At 43.5% G+C, this 19,243-nt stretch overlaps 1 protein-coding gene across 1 annotated transcript in view; it reads right to left on the reverse strand.

Annotated features, from left to right (window-relative positions):
• Positions 1-14,984, reverse strand: part of LOC109925695 (cathepsin D-like) — a 20,766-nt gene extending 5,782 nt beyond the window's left edge. The window contains exons 1-8 of the mRNA XM_048617440.1: positions 14,804-14,984; positions 10,633-10,792; positions 9,189-9,312; positions 8,374-8,492; positions 6,499-6,698; positions 6,125-6,247; positions 5,859-6,003; positions 2,131-2,229 (exon numbers count right to left, since the gene is read on the reverse strand). Coding sequence (XP_048473397.1) covers positions 2,131-2,229; positions 5,859-6,003; positions 6,125-6,247; positions 6,499-6,698; positions 8,374-8,492; positions 9,189-9,312; positions 10,633-10,792; positions 14,804-14,865 — 1,032 coding nt within the window. The 5' untranslated portion in view covers positions 14,866-14,984. The remainder of the gene's footprint in view (positions 1-2,130; positions 2,230-5,858; positions 6,004-6,124; positions 6,248-6,498; positions 6,699-8,373; positions 8,493-9,188; positions 9,313-10,632; positions 10,793-14,803) is intronic.
• Between the last annotated feature and the right edge of the window lie 4,259 nt (positions 14,985-19,243).

The raw sequence follows: 19,243 nt of genomic DNA on the forward strand, positions 1-19,243 counted from the left end.
CTCGTCCCTGCCTCCCTAACCTGTTCTTCCTCCCACCTATCCCCTCCTCCCACCTCAAGCCGCACCTCCATCTCCTACCGACCAACCTCATCCCGCCCCCTTGACCTGTCCGTCCTCCCTGGACTGACCTATCCCCTTCCTAACTCCCTACCTACACTCACCTTTCCTGGCCCCATCCCCGCCTCTTCGACCTGTTTGTTTCCTCTCCACCTATCCTCTCCTCTATCCCTCTTCTATCCGCCTCCCACTCTCTCCCTATTTATTTCAAAACCCCCTTCCCCTCCCCCTTTTCTGATGAAGGGTGTAGGCCCGAAACGTCAGCCTCTCTGCTCCTATGATGCTGCTTGGCCTGCTGTGTTCATCCAGCCCTGCACATTAGTGAACCAGATGGGTTTTCTCCCAAACAAATCGGCAATGGATTCACGGTCATCATTAGACTCTTAATTCCAGATATTTATGGAATTCAAATTCCACAGTCTGCTGCAGTGGGATTTGAACCAGGTCCCCAGAATGTTGTCTGGGTCTCTGGATTAACAGTCCAGTGATAACACCACTAGGCCATCCGTGGTCCAGACTTCAGGGGTTAGGTTTGAGGAGATATTATAGAAACTAGTAATTGCTGGAAAAACCTTGGCAGGTCTGGCAGCATCTGTGAAGAGAAAGCAGAGTTAGTGTTTTTTTTTTGTATGTTGACAGCACAGGCAAGGCCATTATTTGTTTCCCATCCTTAATTCTTCAGAACAGAGTTTTTCCAGCATCCACAGTTAGAGTCCCAGTCATACAGCATGGAAGCAGACACCAGTTAGTCCCATTTTCTCTAGAAAAATCGATTGAAGGAGTGATCTGATCTAGGCCTTCAAGATATTAACAGGAAAAAGACAGGGTGGATAAACTATTTCGACTGGTTGGAAGTTCTAGAACCGGGGGCAGAGTCTTGGAATTAGGGCCAGACCATTCAGGTGTTTGACACAGACGGTGTGCGAGGTTTGAAAATTTTCTTTTCCAAACCGTGCGGATGTTGGATCAACTGCTAATTTCTCTCGGATTTAAAATTACGTTAAACAAAAGTATTAAGGGATATGGGCCAAAGGCAGGTACAGGGATTTACACCACAGCTTAACCACAATCTCAGTGAACGGTGGAACGTCCTACTCCTGTTTCTGTGATTAGCCTGAGCCATTACTGTGACGCCACCTCCTCAGCTTATTGCTGCTTTACCGTGCATAACATGGCCAGCACATAGCGACAGGACCTGTATAGCTGTGGGGTGGCCTGTTGGATGGGATGCAGAGTCATACAGCACGGAAACAGACCAAAATTAAAAACAGAAAGAACTGCGGATGCTGTAAATCAGGAACAACAACAACAAAAAAAAAAAAAAAAAAAACACAAAACCAACACACAACATTTTGGGTCCAGCAACCCATTTTCAGAACCGTTCGAAGGATCACCAAGACCAGAAATGTTAACTGATTTTTTTTCCCCTTCATGGAAATAGACCCTTCAGTCCAACTAGTCTATGCCAAACATAATCCCAAACTAAACTAATCCCACCTGCCTGTTCCTGGCCCATATCCTTCCAAACCCTTCCTGTTCATGTACTTATCCAAAATGTCTTGTCAACATTATAAGTGTGCCCACATCCACTTCTTCAGGAAGTTCATTCCACACATGTACAACCCTCTGCATAAAGAATTTTCCCCTCATGTCTTTTTAAAGATCTCTCACCTTAAAAAGGAGCCCCCTAGTCTTGAAATCCCCCAAAGGAAGAGCAGCTACCATTAACCCTATCTATATCTATCGGATTTTATAAACTTTTATCAGGTCATCCCTCAACCCCCTGTGCTCCAGTGAAAAGTCCCAGCTTTTCATTGTATCTCAAACCTTCCATACCCGGCAACATCCTGGTAAATCTCTTCTGAGCCCTCTCCACCTTCATATTCTTCCTATGAGTGGGCAACCAGAACTGGACACTGGTCCAGAAGAGGCCTCATCAATGTCCTTTTCTCTTTCTTACGGAGAAGAGGTGCCATTTGCAGAGGTATTACCTTGCGCCTTAAATCGGCAACTCTGAAATTAAAAGTTAAACCACAAAAGACCGCAAGCAGTGAAAGGCAGCAGATCACTCACCTTCATTACATACTGCTCCCCTGTCAGGGTGAATTGTTTGCCGCCCAGCTTGAAGGTGACAACAGGTAGACTGGGAATCTTGTCACAGTTGATCATGTACTGTGGAGAATTCAGATCAAGCATCAGATCAAAGTATAGCCACAAAAACCATAGCAGTGGTCAGAAGAAAAAAAAGACAGGATTTTCATTTCTATAGCACCACTCCAGTCAGCGGAGCTTTGCTGGCCAATGAAGCGTTTGAAATATAGTGGTAAGACGGTGACGTGGTGGAAACATCGCTAGGCTAGTAATTCAGAGGAATGGGTTCAAATTCCAGCTCGGCTACAAGTGAAATCCGAATTAAAAATCAATTAAAAATAAAGAAAACCAGGAATATAAAGTTCGACTCACTGTTGCAAAAAACCATCCAATTCACTAAAGTCTTTCAGAGAAAGAAATCTGCTGTCCTTGCCCAGTCTAGCTCACGCGATTGCAGACCCACAGCAATCTGGTGGTCTCTGAAAATAGCATGTCAGAGGCAATTAGGGATGGGAAACAAATGCTGGCCTTGCTACTGATGCCCACAGCCCATGAACAAAAAATAGAATGTTTCTGCTGCAATGTTGAAAACACAACAATTTCTTCCCCCACTAACAGGAAAGAAATTAAAAGTGGTCAAATAACAGTGTTCGAATGTTCAGGAGGGATAACTATTGGTAAGAGGAACTGGAAAGGACTCTCCAATTCTTTGAAAAAGTGCCCGTGGCATATTCAAGTCCCTTGGAGGGAGCAAATGCCCCAGTTTAACATCTCATTTGAAATGAAGCCCTTCGAGACATAAGGGGTGCTAGAGTTGATTGAAATCTTCAAGAATACGCCCATCTCTTGACCCCCAGCTTTGAGAAAGCTCAGTTCCATCAGCAAGCACATCCATTCTTACTTTCCAGTGGGTGTGGGAAGGTGTGAATGGAAGTATTCTTAATTACCCAACTGCCCAATGTTTGGCTGCCAAACAGTGTTGGATTCCATTTTTCTTTGTTTTTTTAAAAAAAAGTGAATAACTGGAAAAGGAAAACAAATAAACAAATCCAATTTTGCTACTTTGCTTGCAGCATTACCTTCGAAGTTAGAGCCTCCAAGAAGTTGAGGTTATGACAGAACTGGAAATCTACTGACAGGGAAACACTGCTGGAATCAGTCTATCTGCTTAAATCCTTACAGTCTGAATATCAGCAGCTTATATACTGAAATTGGAACCATGGCCCCTGCACAAGGACTGTGTGTAAATGTGGTTGGTTAGCTCAGTTGTCTGACTCTCAACGCAGACTGACACCAACTGTGCAGGTTCGATTCCTACACTAGGACAGGTGAAGGTCACGATTTTGCAATCTCTCACCTCACCAAAGGCATGGTCACCCTCAGGTTAGCCCCACATCTGGTTGTTGCTCTCCAATAAGAGAACAACCTTATGGTCCTCTGGGGCTACAGAGGCTTTACCGAGAATTTCTTCATTCATTCACGGCACAAGGGCATCACTGGCTAGGCCAACATTTATTGGGTAGTCGTGGATGGCCAGAGGACAGTCAAGAGTCAACCATATTGCTGTGGGCCTGCAGTCACATGGGGGCCAGACAAAGTAAGGACATTAGTGAACAAGATTAGTTTTTCCTGAATTGACAATGGATACATGGTCATCATTAGATCTCCAAGTCCAGATTTTTTACTGAATTTAATTTTGCTGAACCCACCATCTACTGTGGGAAGATTCAAACCCTGGTCCCCTAGGTCTCTGGATTAGCCGTCCAGCGACAATACCACTAGGCCATCACCTCGCAGACTGGGAATTGAACTCCTGACCAACTGACTCAAAAACAAAAAATTGTTCAATGAACAAAAATGCTCAAGCAGAAACTGATATTTCCTTTCCTTCTAAAAGGAAGGAAAACTAAATTTTATTTGTTGAATGTGGATCCTGGTGGCAAGGCCTAGAATACTTGCAATCCCTAGTTTCTTTTCCCACTCCCACCCCTCCCATATTAAGTGCATCTTCCTTAACCCCCAGTACAGATTTGATATAACTGTTACTCATGAGGCTATAATCGATGGGCAGCTGGGAGTCAATCATTTTGGTGGGGGTTTGGAGTTGTACATAGGCCTGACCAAACAAGAAAGGCAGATTGCCTTCTCTAAAAATGACATGTGAACCTGATGGGTTTTTAAAACAGTGATCCGGTTTTTATGTGGTCACCAATCACTGACCCCAGCATTTTTATCCCCACATTTGTACCAGCCCTTTGAATGTGAAATCAAACACTCAATCCCCACAGGGTGGAAACAGGCCATTCAGCCCATCAAGACCACACAAACCTTCCAAACAGCTTCCCACCTAGACCCACCCCCCATGCACATCCCTGGACACTATGGGATAATTTAGCATGGCCAATCCACCTAACCTGCACATCTTTGGACTATGGGAGGACACTAGAGCACCCAGAGGAAACCCACGCAGACAGAAAGAACGTGCAAACTGCATACAGACACAGACAATCGTCCGAGGGTGGAATCGGAGCTGGGTCCCTGGTGCTGTGAGGCAGTATTGCTAACCACCGAGGGACAGCACACTGGCTCAGGAAAAAAGGTCCACAGTGGATCTTGAAATTCCCTTCTCAACCCTCACCTCCCACGAGCCGATATATGATCAGCCAAACTACTGACTGCTAAAAGGAGCTTTGGGTTGACAATACGAAGCGAGTTGGAGTGGCCTTCATGAGGATTGAGTGGACGGTCGAATCTTCAAACTCCATCCTCACTCTGCACTGATCCTCCCTCTACCAAGAGAGAGGGAATTATTAACATGTCAGGGAGATGGAATTTCAGATTAACGGGATGATGTCACATTTGCAACGAGGGGATGGGATAGCTATAGAGAGGGAGCAGAAGGGATTTACCAGGATACTGCCTAGACTGGAGAGAGTTTCAGTGAAGTGAGAGATTAGACAAACTAGGATTGTTTTCCTTGGAGCAGAGGAGACTGAGTTGGGGGAACATGATTGAGATGTCTGAAATAAAGAGGGGCATAGAGTTAAGAAGTGTTTACAGGAATTGCTGGAAAAAGCTCAGCAGGTCTGACAGCATCTGTGGAGAGAAGTCAGAATTAACTTTTCTGGTCGAGTGACCCTTCCTCGTTGGTCCTAAGGGAGGGTCACCCGTCCCCAAAAAGTTAATGCTGATCTCTCTCCACAGGTGCTGCCAGACCTGCTGAGCTTTTCCAGCAATTTCTGTTTTTGTTCCTGATTCACAGCATCCACAGTTCTTTTGGATTTTAAAAAAACTTTTTGTATCAATGGATGACTTGGAGGGAGTGCTGCGAAGTGAGGGGCAGGTGGTTTGGAGATGTGAAGGAAGATCTTTTTCTCTCCCCCAACTCAGAGTGGGGGTGGGAATCTGAAACTCTCTCCCTGTAAGGTAGCACATTTACACATGCACTTGTGATGACAAGGCCCAAATGGTAGAAATCAAGGTGAAGTAGTTCAGTGCTCATTTTTGGCGAGCTGAAGGGCCTTTTTTCTAGGCTGCAACAAAGCTGTAATTCAGCACTGAGTGTCTTCATGATGCACTCTGCCCACTATTTTGCACAAGTAATAGACTTGTTTGACACTGCTCATACAAAGCCCCTCCAGACGTTTCACTGCATTGAAGGAGCTATGCAAAGAAAGCCGCTGTTGATCAGAGACAAACTGCATCCGCACCTCTCCTTGAATCAAGGGCAGTGCACCAATAACTTTTTGAAGAGCTCGAATCTCCTCCACTGGCCCGACGATAAGTGATGTTCCTGTATCCACTATCGCCTGGCAACCATCCTTACACAGGGTCAGCTGATTTCCTACAGTCACCCTACAGTAGAGAGCGAGAGAGCAAAGAGAACTGGGTGAGGGGTGAGAAAGAGAAAATATTTTTTAAAAAAAAAAAGGAAAAAAATCCATCTACATGTTTACGTGAGAAGCCATGGACTTACTGGTCAGCTTTGATCTGCCAGTAGGCCTGGCGAGTGACGTTGAGATAATGAAAGTCTCCAGTGTAATATTTGGAATCCACGCCTCCGAGAAGCAGCTCCCCACCAGGCTGAGTACTCACATTTCTGAAAAACACAAAATACAAAGTAGCTTAGAAATGGCACAAAAAAAGTCAAAAATAAACATTTCCACTTTTAAAAACAGGCAGTGTTGAATAGATTCTGGATAAGCGAGGGGGTGAAGATTAAATCAGGGAGAAGTATGTGGAAAATAGAACAGTACATCAAGATGCATCAAGGGGCTGTGAGACCAGGGAGACCCAGATTCGGGGGGGGGGGGGGGGGGAAGCAGAAATCACAATTTTGAAACAGCTCACCGGTTCAGATAGAAAGAGAAAATATTTTTCTCCAGCTGCTTTTGTTTCATCATGTTGTCAAAGACAGGCAGGACACCATCAATAGAGATTGCGGGGTAGGCCATGCCGAGGATCCCATCGAATTTTGCCGCAATGAAGACAAGTCCAGGCTGTTTCACCGCCTCCCCAAAAACTTGCTTTGGAGTCACCATGTCACCAATCTGTTAAAACCAAAAGCAGCCAACAAGATCACAGTTCTGCTGAGCACAAGTTCAGAGCAGGAGGAGGAGGAGGATGAACAGGGGCAGTCAGCCCGCACTCGCTCACACCTGATGTTCAGACACTTTTCAGCAGAAGGAAGGGACTGGGTAGTAATCAGGTGAAGGAGACACACTGACAGGCAAGAAGTGACAGGCGTCTCTATCAATTAAAAGCAACATGCAGACCACTTAAGACTCAAGTTTAAGATGAAACAGATTTGCAGGAGCATTGATAAATTTACGCTTACTCATCATGACCGACTGATGCAATTCAAACGGGTTAATTCAGACAGCTGCTCCATTTGTTTCCACACTTTTTGGTTGGTGACCCTCATGCTCAGAACAAGTGATGTTGATGGTGTTTTTCAATATTTGTTTCAGAAACTCCACAGTGGCATCAAACAGGTATTGTATCTAACCCTGTGCTGAGTAAAGTTCTGTACTGTACTCTTTCACACAGAGTGTGAAGTTCCCACTACTCTTGAGCTAAAAGAAAGCTCTCTGCTCTTAAAGTTTAAAAGCAAACCGAAAATAAAGTTTCCTCCACATTACCCCCAAATACTCAGGACTTGTACAGCATGGGGTTAGATACAGACTAAAGCTCTCTCTACTCTTGAATCTAAAAGTAAAAAAAACTCTGTATTCCTACACTTAATTAGTTTCTTAAAAAAAGTAGAAGAAAGTTTAAAAAGTAAAGTGGAAAGTAAAGCTCTCTCTACACCATCCTCAAACTCTCCCAGGACAAGTTCAACACGGTGAGATACAGAGTAAAGCTCCTTTTACTGAGAGTTAGTCTCCCTTGACACCATCCACACTAAAACAAGCCTAGGACAGGCAGAACACTAGATTAGACAAAACCCCTTGAAGAACTTTGTACTGTTATTATGCGAAGAGCATGGACTTTTTCCTGTTATCCTGGAGTCACTATTTCTCAATTAATACCATTTATCACATTTGTTGTTTGCGTGGGAATACTTGCAAACTTTTTTTTGGTCAGTTATAACAGCAATTACATTTTGAAACTTTTTTGTTTACTTGAAATATCCTGACATAGTCAAAAAGCACTTTCCAGATGTCAGAAATAAAAGAAACAAAAATAATGTTGGAAAAACTCAACAGATCTGTGGAGAGAAAAACAGAGTTAGTGTTAACTGCCTGTTTTTATTCTCAGCAGTCAGTCACTATATTTTGCTTTTCTTCATAAATATCAGGTCCTTTCTCCTTTGAAAAAGTATCCAGAATGACAGACATGTGCCTGGTAAGGATAATGGTGCAGGAAACTCCAGTCAAGAAGCTCAATAATCAAATGGACCCAGTGTCTATTTACTACTTAATATTATCTGTCAAGAATACAGGCTCAGGAAAGTTAAAGAAGAATGAGGACAGATTGAGCAGGGAATTCTTAACGCAGTTGCAATGTTGATGCCAGCACCCAAAGGACATGCGATGGGAGGATGGATCAGTTTGTAATGTGAATGGACACATTAAAACTAAAATTGGCTATAAAGAGACAATTTATGCATCAGTAAATGTCACATGTAGGGTCAGGTTCTGGATAGGATTGTTGCTGTGCTCATCAACTGCTTGAGACAAGATTGTGGTCATCTGCCCAAACAGAATCAGTGTCTCCACTTACTGTTAGAGAATCTTGGCTGAGGAATCCTGAAAGGCTCCCAGATCCGTAATGAATAGCAAACGCTGTCCCATTCTTCACGTATGTGCTCGATGCGCTTGATTTGTACTTGTGGTGAAGCCCTAGAGGGGGAAAACAGAGAACCCAACTCAACAAAACCCAACACTCAAAATCGCCCTGCATGGTGCCCTTTACCCAGTACAAACCAGGAGGAGTACAAGTGAGTCATTCATCAGACACTACACAGGGTTAGATACAGAGTAAAACTACCTCTATTTTTTAAACTGAAAGTAAAGTGCCCTCAACTGTCCCAAACACTCCCAAGACAGGAGCAGCATGGGGGGGATTAGATACAGAGTACAGTTCCTTCTACTCTTAAACTGAAAATAAAGCTCCCCTCTACAACATTCCCAAGCTCTCCCAGGAAAGGGACAGCACAGTGTTTGATACAGAATAAAGCTCCTCTACATGTCCCCCATCAAACTCTAAGGACAGGGACAGCACAGGGTTAGATACAGAGTAAAGCTTCCTCTATGTGTTCATCCAGCTCTACACCTTGTTAACTCAGACCCCAGCATCAGCAGTTCCTACTATCTCAAAGCTTCCTCTACACTGTGTTCAGAGCTCTCCATGAATTCTTGGAGCAATGCTTCCTACTATTGGACCATGTAGGTTGTCGCTGGGTAAGGTCACAGCCCACCATCATTTCAAGGGAGTTCAGAGATGGACAGTGAGTGCTGATCTAACCAGCGAAGCACACATCCTAACAACTAGAGACGAAGAAAGAGTTGACGTGAGCGCTCCTGCTCCTTACTCACAGCAGGCGATGTCGAAAAAGGAGCAGTGGACTGATGGAACCCAGAGGTTGGATGACCCGGTGTCGAAGACCACAGTGAACGGCTGTGGTGGGGTACCGATGCCAATCTTGCCATAGTACTGGGCCTGAAAGACAGGAGCATTGGGTGAGCTAAATCTGCACAAAACAAGGTTGAGACAGACGACACAATGGCCTCACCGTCACTCTTCATCCAAGTAACTAGTCCCCATACGCTACTGGGCCAGGAACTGCATCAATGATGGGGCTTCGTCAATAACCCTCCCTCCAATCAGAGGGGTCAGGATTGGAAACGTCAACAAGTGATTGTACAGCAATCAGCACTGTTCAGTCACTCCTGAAGTAGTCCAGAACTCAATGCAGCAAGACTTGGACATCCAGGTTCGGGCTGATAGTCATTGCCCACCAATCATGAGGTGCAACCTATCTCAAGAATCCAAACCTCACCCGATGACATTCAGTGGCATTGCCATCAGAGAATCTCTCACTATCAGCATCTGACCAGAAAGTGGATCAGACTAGCCATAAATACAGCAGCTATTAAGAGCAAGTCAGAGGCTAGGAATTCTGCTATGACTAACTCACTTCTTGTAGGTCATAGACAGGCACTGGGAAGACAAATAACAAGTCAGGAATGGGACAGAATGTCCCCCACTTGCTTGAATGACTGCAGCTCGACGCCATCCAGGACAAAGCAGTCCACTTGATCGGCACCAAATCCATCATGGATGTACATGATGATGCAGACCAATCTACAAGATGCACTGCAGCAATTCACCAAAAATCCTTAGACAGCACCTTCCAAACAGACCACCACTTCCATCTAGAAGGCCTAGGGCAGCAGAGACACAGGAACACCATCCTCTAAGTTCCCTTCCAAGCTGCTCACCATCCTGACTTGGAAACACAATTGCTGTCCCTTCAGTGTTACTGGGTCAAAATCCTGGAATTCCCTCGCTAAGGGCATTGTGGGTCAACCTACTGCACATGGACCGCAGTGGTTCAGTAAAGTAACTCACCACCACCTCTCCAGAGAAATTAGAGGGGGAAAATAAATGCTAGCCCAGCCAGCAATACCCACATTTCGTTGCCTTTCAATCAGCTTCTCCACACACACAGTTCAGCAGAAACTAGGAACCCTCCACCAGGATCAGCTCACTACTCCACTGTAGGGTTACCCAAGGCGAGGCTACACCTCAACTAGGAGCTATTCAAAACAGTGCCCCATCACAGGCATCTTCAAATCGACTGCACAGTCGAGAACACAACTTGAGCAAACTAAAATCGGTCCTTCATCCCAAGCTGGGAAATTTCTGGACAAAATCCCTATTAAAAAAGGCAAACAAGGATGCGGCACACATAAGCGAGGGAGAGCACATGCCCAGAGGACAGAGCGAGTGATTGGCCGATTATCAAATCGCACTCACATCCAAGTAGTTGGTGAGTATTTCGGGAGTCTCTGTCCCCTTTCTTGGTGATCCCGTGTACTTGTCAGGGCTGGGGTGACCGGCAGCAAAAAGGCTATCAATGGAATCCGCAGTTTCAATTAGCACCCTCCGGATGGGCTGGAACTTTGTCAGTGGAATTCTGTCAAATGTAGAAACAGCCTAATGTTTATTTTTCGTTTGCGCAATTCTCTCTCACTATGGACCAGACCAAACCCCCTCAAAATATATTCAGAAGATGGGTCTAGACCCTAACTTTATCTTATTTAAAAAAAAAGGTAAGGGCAAGGTGTTGCATTCCAGATGCAATTCGATTGATCAAACTACTTGATGTTATTCATACACAGTAATTAAAAATACAAAAAGAAAGAAGAAATTGGAAAACTTCAACAGAATAATAGATTTAGCTACAGAGCAGTAACTGTTCCAATATAGTAACAGCCCTTAAACGTACCTTTGCCAAAGGCAAATTTAGTAAAACAGCATCTCTCATGCAATTCTAGCACCAGGAAGAGAACCCCAGCTGTAACAGCAAGAGGAACAACGGCTTCAAGACCCCAGCAACTGCTACTGAAAAAAAACAAACTAAAAAAAACCATGATTCTGTGGGAGCTTGACCCCCACACAGCCCCCGACCAATAGTTATTATGATTCAATTAATAAAAGTGTTCCCTCTCCCCCTCATGATTTTCCACAATCACTTTCCACATGAATCTGTTAAAAAGGTGATCAATTGGGAAAACAGGTGATTTACTGGTGTGGTTAACAGTTTAAAAAACAAAAAAAAGTCTGATTTGGTGGTGGAAAAGCCAGCCATTCAATTGAAAGATAACACTTCTGAATATAAGCAAACAAAATCTCGATTACCCCCACACCCTCCCCTTTGGTGGTCTGCATTATCCCTGATGGGATTTGCACATAAACCAATCAATGGGCAACTTACTGGCAATGGTTAATAGATGAAAGAAAACACCACAGGTGATTTGGTAATAAGGAAATAAGAATGGTTGGGTGTGCACAACAGCACTTCTGGATATTGGAACAAGTAAAAATCTGGAACGATCACCTGTCTTTCGCAGCTACATTCAGCTTTGAAGAGGGAGTACAAACAGATTTGCGTGGAAAGTGAATGTGGAAAATCATGAGGGGGAAGGGGACATTTATTAATTGAATCATAATTATTGGTCAGGGGCTGTGGTGGTCAGGCTGGTCTGGGGGTGGGTTTGCAAAAATCAAGCTCCCACAGAACTGATTTTTAGTTTGGTTTTTTCAGCATCTTTAGTGAGGTGGGCACTACAGGGTGTGGAGGGATTTATTGCTCCTAACAACCCCATTCTGATTTAGCCCCCTCCCTGTTTCCCCGATCTCTTGCAGTGGTTTGAATTGCCCTTCTTGGGCAAGTAGTAATTTGACAATTCAGAAACACATGCGACTTATGGGTGGTGGATAATAGGTGAAATATAATCGGGGGTGATTTGTTGGTGGGGAAACAGCTCTTCAATTGTGTGATAACACTTCCAGATATTTTAAAAACAAAACAGAAAATAAAATCTTAAGACGATAAAACAGAAAGCTGGCCTCAGTGACTATAAAACTATTGCCAATGATAACCGATTGTTACAAGAACCCATCTGTTTACCAATGCCTTTTCGGGAGGGAAATCTATCATCCTTACTGGGTGTGGATTACATGCGACTCCAGACCCACAGCAATTTGTTTGACTTCGCTCCTTGAGTGACTTGTTTGGACATCTCAAAAGGACAGGCAATAAATGTTGGCTTTCCCAGTGACACCTATATCCCATGAAAGAATTAATTGTCCAGAATGGAGAGGTCACAGATGTTGGGAAAAGATTTGAACAGGCTTGAGGACCAATCTGAAGAGATTATGAGCAGTAGATGCATGGGAAAACTACCTTCTGCAGGTCCCCTCCAAACCACTCTCCATTCTGACTTGGAAATACATTAGTCCCTTTGCTGCCACTGGGTCAAAATCCTGGAATTCCATGCCTAACAGCATTGTGGGTCTACCTACAGCATGTGGACTGCAGCGATTCAAGGCAGCTCACTGTGTTTTCTAACTAGGAATGGACATTAAGCATTGGCCTGGCCAATGAAGCACACAGCCCTGAATGAAGAAATTAAGATGAATAATTGCATTTTGCAGCATGCTGCAACATTTGTGGTTGTTAAGTGGTGCAATGACTCACCACAGATGGTGTTCGCTTCCTACTCCAGGGCCTTGCAAAAGTAGTGACATCTTACTCAAGCAAGAGTGGACCGCAGTGCGGGTCACAATTCTACAAGAGGCTGACAGAGAGGTAATTCCCCAATAAAGAATTGTTTTGGGGAAAATCCTGAAGAAACTAGAAACATTCCTGGAGATTCCACTCACATTCAGAGCCTTGAGGGGTAACAATTTTTTCATTTCCCCTCTCAAAAGGGTACAGCCCTTAAAGAGGGGCCATTTGGCCCACTGTGCCTATGCTGACACATTGACAGTGTTAATTGCTCCCCCAAGCTGATCTTCAGAGCCCTACATATTTTGCTTTTGCCATAATGCAGCTAGTTATGCTTGAATTAATACTGAATTCACAAATTTCTGATCGCAAGATCTCACCACAAGAAATACATTCCCCTCCCTGGATTTTTTGGCCAGTTAAATTAATATGCCCCACTCCCCCATACCAGTTATTATGCCCCCTTTGCCAGTGAACACAAGTTATCATTGAAATCCCTCCCAATGTGTTCCAGCTCAGAAAAGAAAGTCACAAGATGTTTCAGCATAGACTAGAATGGATAACAAGTTAAAGAGAGGTATGGGTTGGGACTAGGGGAGTGAATAAAAAGCTTGGAGCCTTTTCTATAAAAAAAAAAGGGAAAATTCAAGGAGACCTGGAGCAGAGCTGGCTGGAGGCCCTGAGCGGATCAGGCATTGTTGTTAGACTAGAGTCTGGCATGGGCAGTCACTTGTGAGGCCAGTCAGATCATGTGTGGAAGCCCTGCACTTAGCTACTGCAATGTAAAGTTAACCTTTTAGCTGTCTTACTTTTAAACTTGTACCATGAATCAGCAAGGTAATGCAACTTTTTTTTTGCATCTACAATTTGTAAGATGGTGGTGCTGTGAAGGGCAACATTGGCAAGTTTCCACTGTATTCCTGTACTTGAGTACACATGACAATAAAAAAAGGATATTCTAAAAAGGGCAGTGGCCTCATCAGCTTGTGCCAACTTGGGGACAGAAGAAAGAGGCACACATGAGAAGCCAAGTCTTAAAAAGGAGGCAACATGAGTGGTAAAGCTAGGGAAGAATTTGAACAAAGGAGGGGAAAAAAAGGCTTTTGTAAAGACTGCCAAGTTGAACAGGATCCAGAAAATCTGTTGGATAGAGGGAGGACATTGAGCCCAATAACTTCAAGGGGAAAGTGGCAACATTTCAAGACATTCAATAGATTCAGTTAATGGAACCATTATAAAATAGATCATTATGCCTTCAAGAGAGAATAAAAAAGCATTATCTTGCCAAGTTCTGCCAGCCTTCCATTTGTCCACAATAAAAGTTTACACAATGTTGCTTTAATTGAACACTCCCACATCAGTCATTTGTAGAGACATTGCACCACAACATACTTCTACACCATTCAAATCCCAGACTGCACCCCTCTCCCAAGAAGTTATCCAATATGCAAATCCCCCAAAAGCATCAATTAGATGCTAGTCTGTAACTGGCTCCAAAACAATATACATTAACTACAAGGAATGGAAGACATTAATCATTACCACTGAAGCCTGTAGCAACAAGCTGTTTAAAAAAAAAGGTAGGGACAGTTAATAATGCAAGTGTCAAGCCTGGTTTTACAGGCAGCAAGAACTAGTCAATGGCCACATTACAAGCGTTATTATTAGATCTCCCAAACCAGCTGACCTTCAAAAAAAAAACACACACACACACACACAAGTCACAAGCTGGTCAGATCTGGCCATCTAGGCCATAACTATCTTGACTCAAACAGAACCTTCAATGTCATTAACCCCCATCACACTATTTGAGAGAAAACAGCTCCCCAAACCGCCACTTCCTACACAGTACAGCCATTGAAGGTTAGATTTATAGCAAACTCTTGCACAGACACCAGAGTGGCCCATTCTTACCTGATAAGACCATCAGAAGAAACCAGCAATGTGCAAAAGACAAACACTTGCATCCACTCCATGGCTGATGCACTTCAATCCACTCCAACAATAATAAAAAGCAGCATAAAATCTAAACCCTCCCAGATCTCTGTGCCTACAGGAAGCTTCTAGATTTAATCCCAGAATGCTGATTGGACTGTGGCTTGTATCAGTCACCAGGACTCACCAATAGAAAGGCTTTTCTCCCCGTGTGATCAGCTGACCTGCAGGAACATGTGATTGATCAGGAGACTGAATTGGGTCAGAGAGTTATTTGTCTTTTATGCCCGAGAAAATGTTGTAATTTTGAAAATTAAACGCACATATTCCAAACGTGTCTTGTAATTAAAACTGTACTGAGCATGGCTTTGTTTAAACAATAAACTTTACGAAATACCAACACTGAATGGTTGTGTACATTTGTGTCTTTCAGGAATGAAGGATTTTTTGAGTCAGATGACTATTAATTTTTAATTAATTTATTCTTTTGAGGAGCATGCTCGTTGTTGGTATTTGTTGCCTATCCCTAACTGTGCCTTGATTTAAAGTGACCTTGACTCAGTTCTGAAGAAGGATCATTGAACTCAAAACATTAACTCTGTTTTTCCCCTTCCTACAGATGCTGCCAAATTTATAGAATCCCTGTAGCACACAAAGAGGCCATTTGGTGCATTGAGTCTACAACAACCCTCCAAAGGGCACCCCACTCTATTCCCATAACACTACAGCTACCATGGCTAACCCACCTAGCCTGCACACTACAGGTAATTTAGCATAGCCTGTCCACCTAACCTGCACATCTTTGGACTAGGGACGGAAACCAGAGCACACAGAGGAAACCCACTCAAACTTGGGGAGAACATGCAAACTCCACACAGACAGTCACCCAAGGCTGGAATCAAACCCAGGTCCCAGGTGCTGTGAAGCAGCAATGCTAACCACTGAGCCACTCAGCCGCCATACGACCCCTAGTTTCTCGGTCAATTTGTGTTTTTGTGTGTTTCAAATCTCCTGCAGCCGCCGTCCTTTTTTATTGCCCCTTAAACTGAACTGTTTGCTAGAGCCATTTCAGAGGGCAGTTAAGTGTCAACCACATCACTATGGGTCTGGAGTCATGTGTAGGCCAGACCAGGTAAGGATGGTAAATTTCCTTCCCTGAAGGATGTTAGTCAACCAGGCGTACTTCTGCAACAATGGATAATAATTGCCACAGTCTCCTCCAGTCAGACTAGGTTTATATTCGTATTAATTGAATTTAAATCTCTACAGCTTGCTATGGTGTCCCCAGAGCATTAGTCTGGATTACTGGAACAATGACAGGCACAGAGAGGCAGCTTCTGTATAGTTCCTTCATGAAAAAAAATTGTTTCACTTGTTTAAGACAAATGAAGTGTGGTGAAAGGAAAATGAGGCACTGAATTGATGGGACACTGTCCAGCAACTCATGGTGTCCCCACCGCACTTAAGCGATTGGAAAAAGAAGTAAAGGCAACATAAGGCAAATCTTTTTAATATAGCAAGTGGAATCTGGAATGTGCTGCCTAGTTAAGGTGGATTCACTAGTGATTTTAAAAAGGGGAATTGGTTCATGATCTGAAAAGGGCACATTTGCAGAACTACAGAGGAAAGGGGTGGGGTAGGGGGAAAGTGAAACTCGATGAGTTTGCCCTTGCCCTTGCCCTTGTAGAGACCGAGCCCAGGAGACTATGGGCCGAATGGCCTGCTTCTGACTTGCAACCAATTGTGCCTTTGCAAGTATAATCTCTGCTGTCGTTTCGGAAATGCTACTTGGTGCACAGCTAGATCCCACAAACATTAACACAATGGTGAGGAGGATGAAGCTCAGTCCTGGGCGTAAGTCACTGGGCCACCAGCTTTTTGCCCTAATAGCAGCCACAGGAAAAGGGGAGTTTCTCCTTGGGGTTTAACCTCTCATTGAAGAGGTGGCTCCACAAACAGTGCAGCACACACCTGGAGCCATTCCGTCAGCCTGCAATTAATTCCTCAAACAATGAATGAGGTTTAAATTGAACCCGGACGGGGTAAGAGCATTGGCCATAAGATTATTGAAACTGTCTCACAGGGTCCTCTTGTTGCTCATTTGAACATGAGCCTGATCCACAGTTCTCATTTTTAACTAAGAGATTATGTTTTTGACCAAAAGGCCTGACTGTGGCATTTATCAGATGAACAAGAAATAAGAGAAGATCACAAGATAGATGCAGGAAGCGTTAGTTCAGCAATGACGGTCAGCTGTCTTATCCTCAAATCAATAATAGTTTCAGCTGTGGCGCAGTAAGTGGCGACATATAAACTTTTCACTGTACTCATTGAATATATGTGACAATAAAGGTTAATTCACTCATTCACTCTGTGCCAAATATCCGCAGGTTGAAGCTCTAAGTCAGAGACTGGGCTCAGTCATGTAGTTGCTATGTGACTGGACTAGTAATCCAGGGCTCTGAACAAATAATCTGGTCATAATTGTTGAGCAGTTAGGAGCGTTCAAATTTGGTTAGTGAAACCCGGAATTTAAGAAAAAAACTTACTATTGGTGGCTGTGTAGCTAGTGCATTGTCATGAAAATCCCACCAGCTTCACTGATGTCCTTTCAGGAGCAACATCCATCCCCTTTATCCAAGATAACATGTGTTCATCCAGCCCTGCACCTTGTTGTCTCGGATTCTCCAGCATCTGCAGTTCCTACTATCTCTGGCTCACAATAGACTTCTGTCAAACAATATATTAACCTTTATAGTTAACACGGCATTCTCCGTGATGAGACTGTTGCTAATTAGAGTCAACTTGCCAACCAATCAGCATCCTCCTCTCATGCTCCTTTGATGTTGGTTTGCCCCTTGAATTGGTATTCTTGCTAAAAATCCTGATAGCTGGCCAGTTAGGGATTGGCAATAAATGCTGGCCTAGCCAGTGACACCCCTCATCACGTGAAGGGATAACTTAAAAAGAAGAGTACAAGATAAAAATCTTGGCAGTTTTGAGAGGGCTCAGTCTTTGACAGTTGGACAGGCCTCCAGTTCTTAGAAGTTGGAGAAGGTCTCGGTCCTCAGTAGATGGACAGACCCAGGTCTTCAGCTGTGGTCTGCTCACGAAACTAAGAGGCCTTGGAATGAACAAAAAAACAATATTTGTCTTAACTTTGTCGCATTTTTTAACATATAATTTATGTTTTTAAATGGCGCTGTTTTTGTGGTAACTTTACACATTATGCTGGTATTTTCACAGATACAAGTAACAATAAATTTCTATCTTTGACAAAACATGTTGTTTGTCAGAGTTACTTAATAAATGAGATAAAAACAAAATACTCAGATGAAAGGCCTGACAACACCTGAGGGGGAGAGAGAGGCAGAGTTAACATTTTTGAGTTTGATTGGACTATTGAAGAGAGAGATGGGAATGGAATGGGTTTCATGCTGTCTCTCGACGGTGGTTTCAAGAGGATTTGGGAATGCTTGCTAATATGTTCAGGGCCCAGTCAGTTGTTATCCCTCAACCAATGTCGCCAAAACAGATTATCTAGCCATTTATAACATAGCTATTCAGATCACCTTGCTGGGTATAAATTAACAGTTGTATTCCAGGGTCAACTCTTCAAAAAGTGTTTTGCTAACTCTGCTGTTCTTGAGGGAAATCTGATGATATAAATGCAGATGTTGTTCCTTTATTTTCTAAGATGCTTTTAGAAATGAAAGGACCTGTGTTGTGCAATGTTTTATCAAACTCTCAGAAATCTTCCAACTGCTTTTCACAGCGCTATTAACCGATGGCTCTTTAGCTGAATTTGGTAACCATTTTGCCCAGATAAATAGAGCTAAAGTGAACAATTACATCCTTGGGATAACACAGTGTGGAGCTGGAGGAACACAGCAGGCCAGGCAGCATCAGAGGAGCAGGAAAGTTGACGTTTTGGGCTGGGACCCTTCTTCATTTCTGAAAGGTCTGCTGTGTTCCTCCAGCTCCACAATGTGTTATCTTTGACTCTAGCATTGTCAGTTCTTACTATCGCTGATTAGATCCTTGGGGTTTCTTTTTTGTCTTTACTGCAGTAGAAGTTTTAATGGAGAAGGAGGAAAGTGCCTTGGGGATTTTTAGAGTGTAGGGGTGGCGATTATACATATTTATTGTTCATAGCTGTTAGAATTAGGATGTGTGTCCTTGCAAATGTCCTAGTTTTGCTGTGACAGTCTCAGATTTTCATTAACTGCCCTGTTGGCCTAACAATTTCTGCAAAATTGTTCAAATGTCCAAGTTTTCAGCTTTTCTCCCATTGGACAATCTTTATACAATTATGCCAAATGAAACAAGGCAGTAACAAGTAAGAATGCGACTGGAATATTACCGGGGAAGATACATCAGGAAGGTGAGGGAGGGGATTCCCTGAAATGATTGACAGTT

This window comes from Rhincodon typus, chromosome 37 (genome assembly GCF_021869965.1).
Source record: "Rhincodon typus isolate 14 chromosome 37, sRhiTyp1.1, whole genome shotgun sequence".
Classification (NCBI taxonomy): Eukaryota; Metazoa; Chordata; class Chondrichthyes; order Orectolobiformes; family Rhincodontidae; genus Rhincodon; species Rhincodon typus.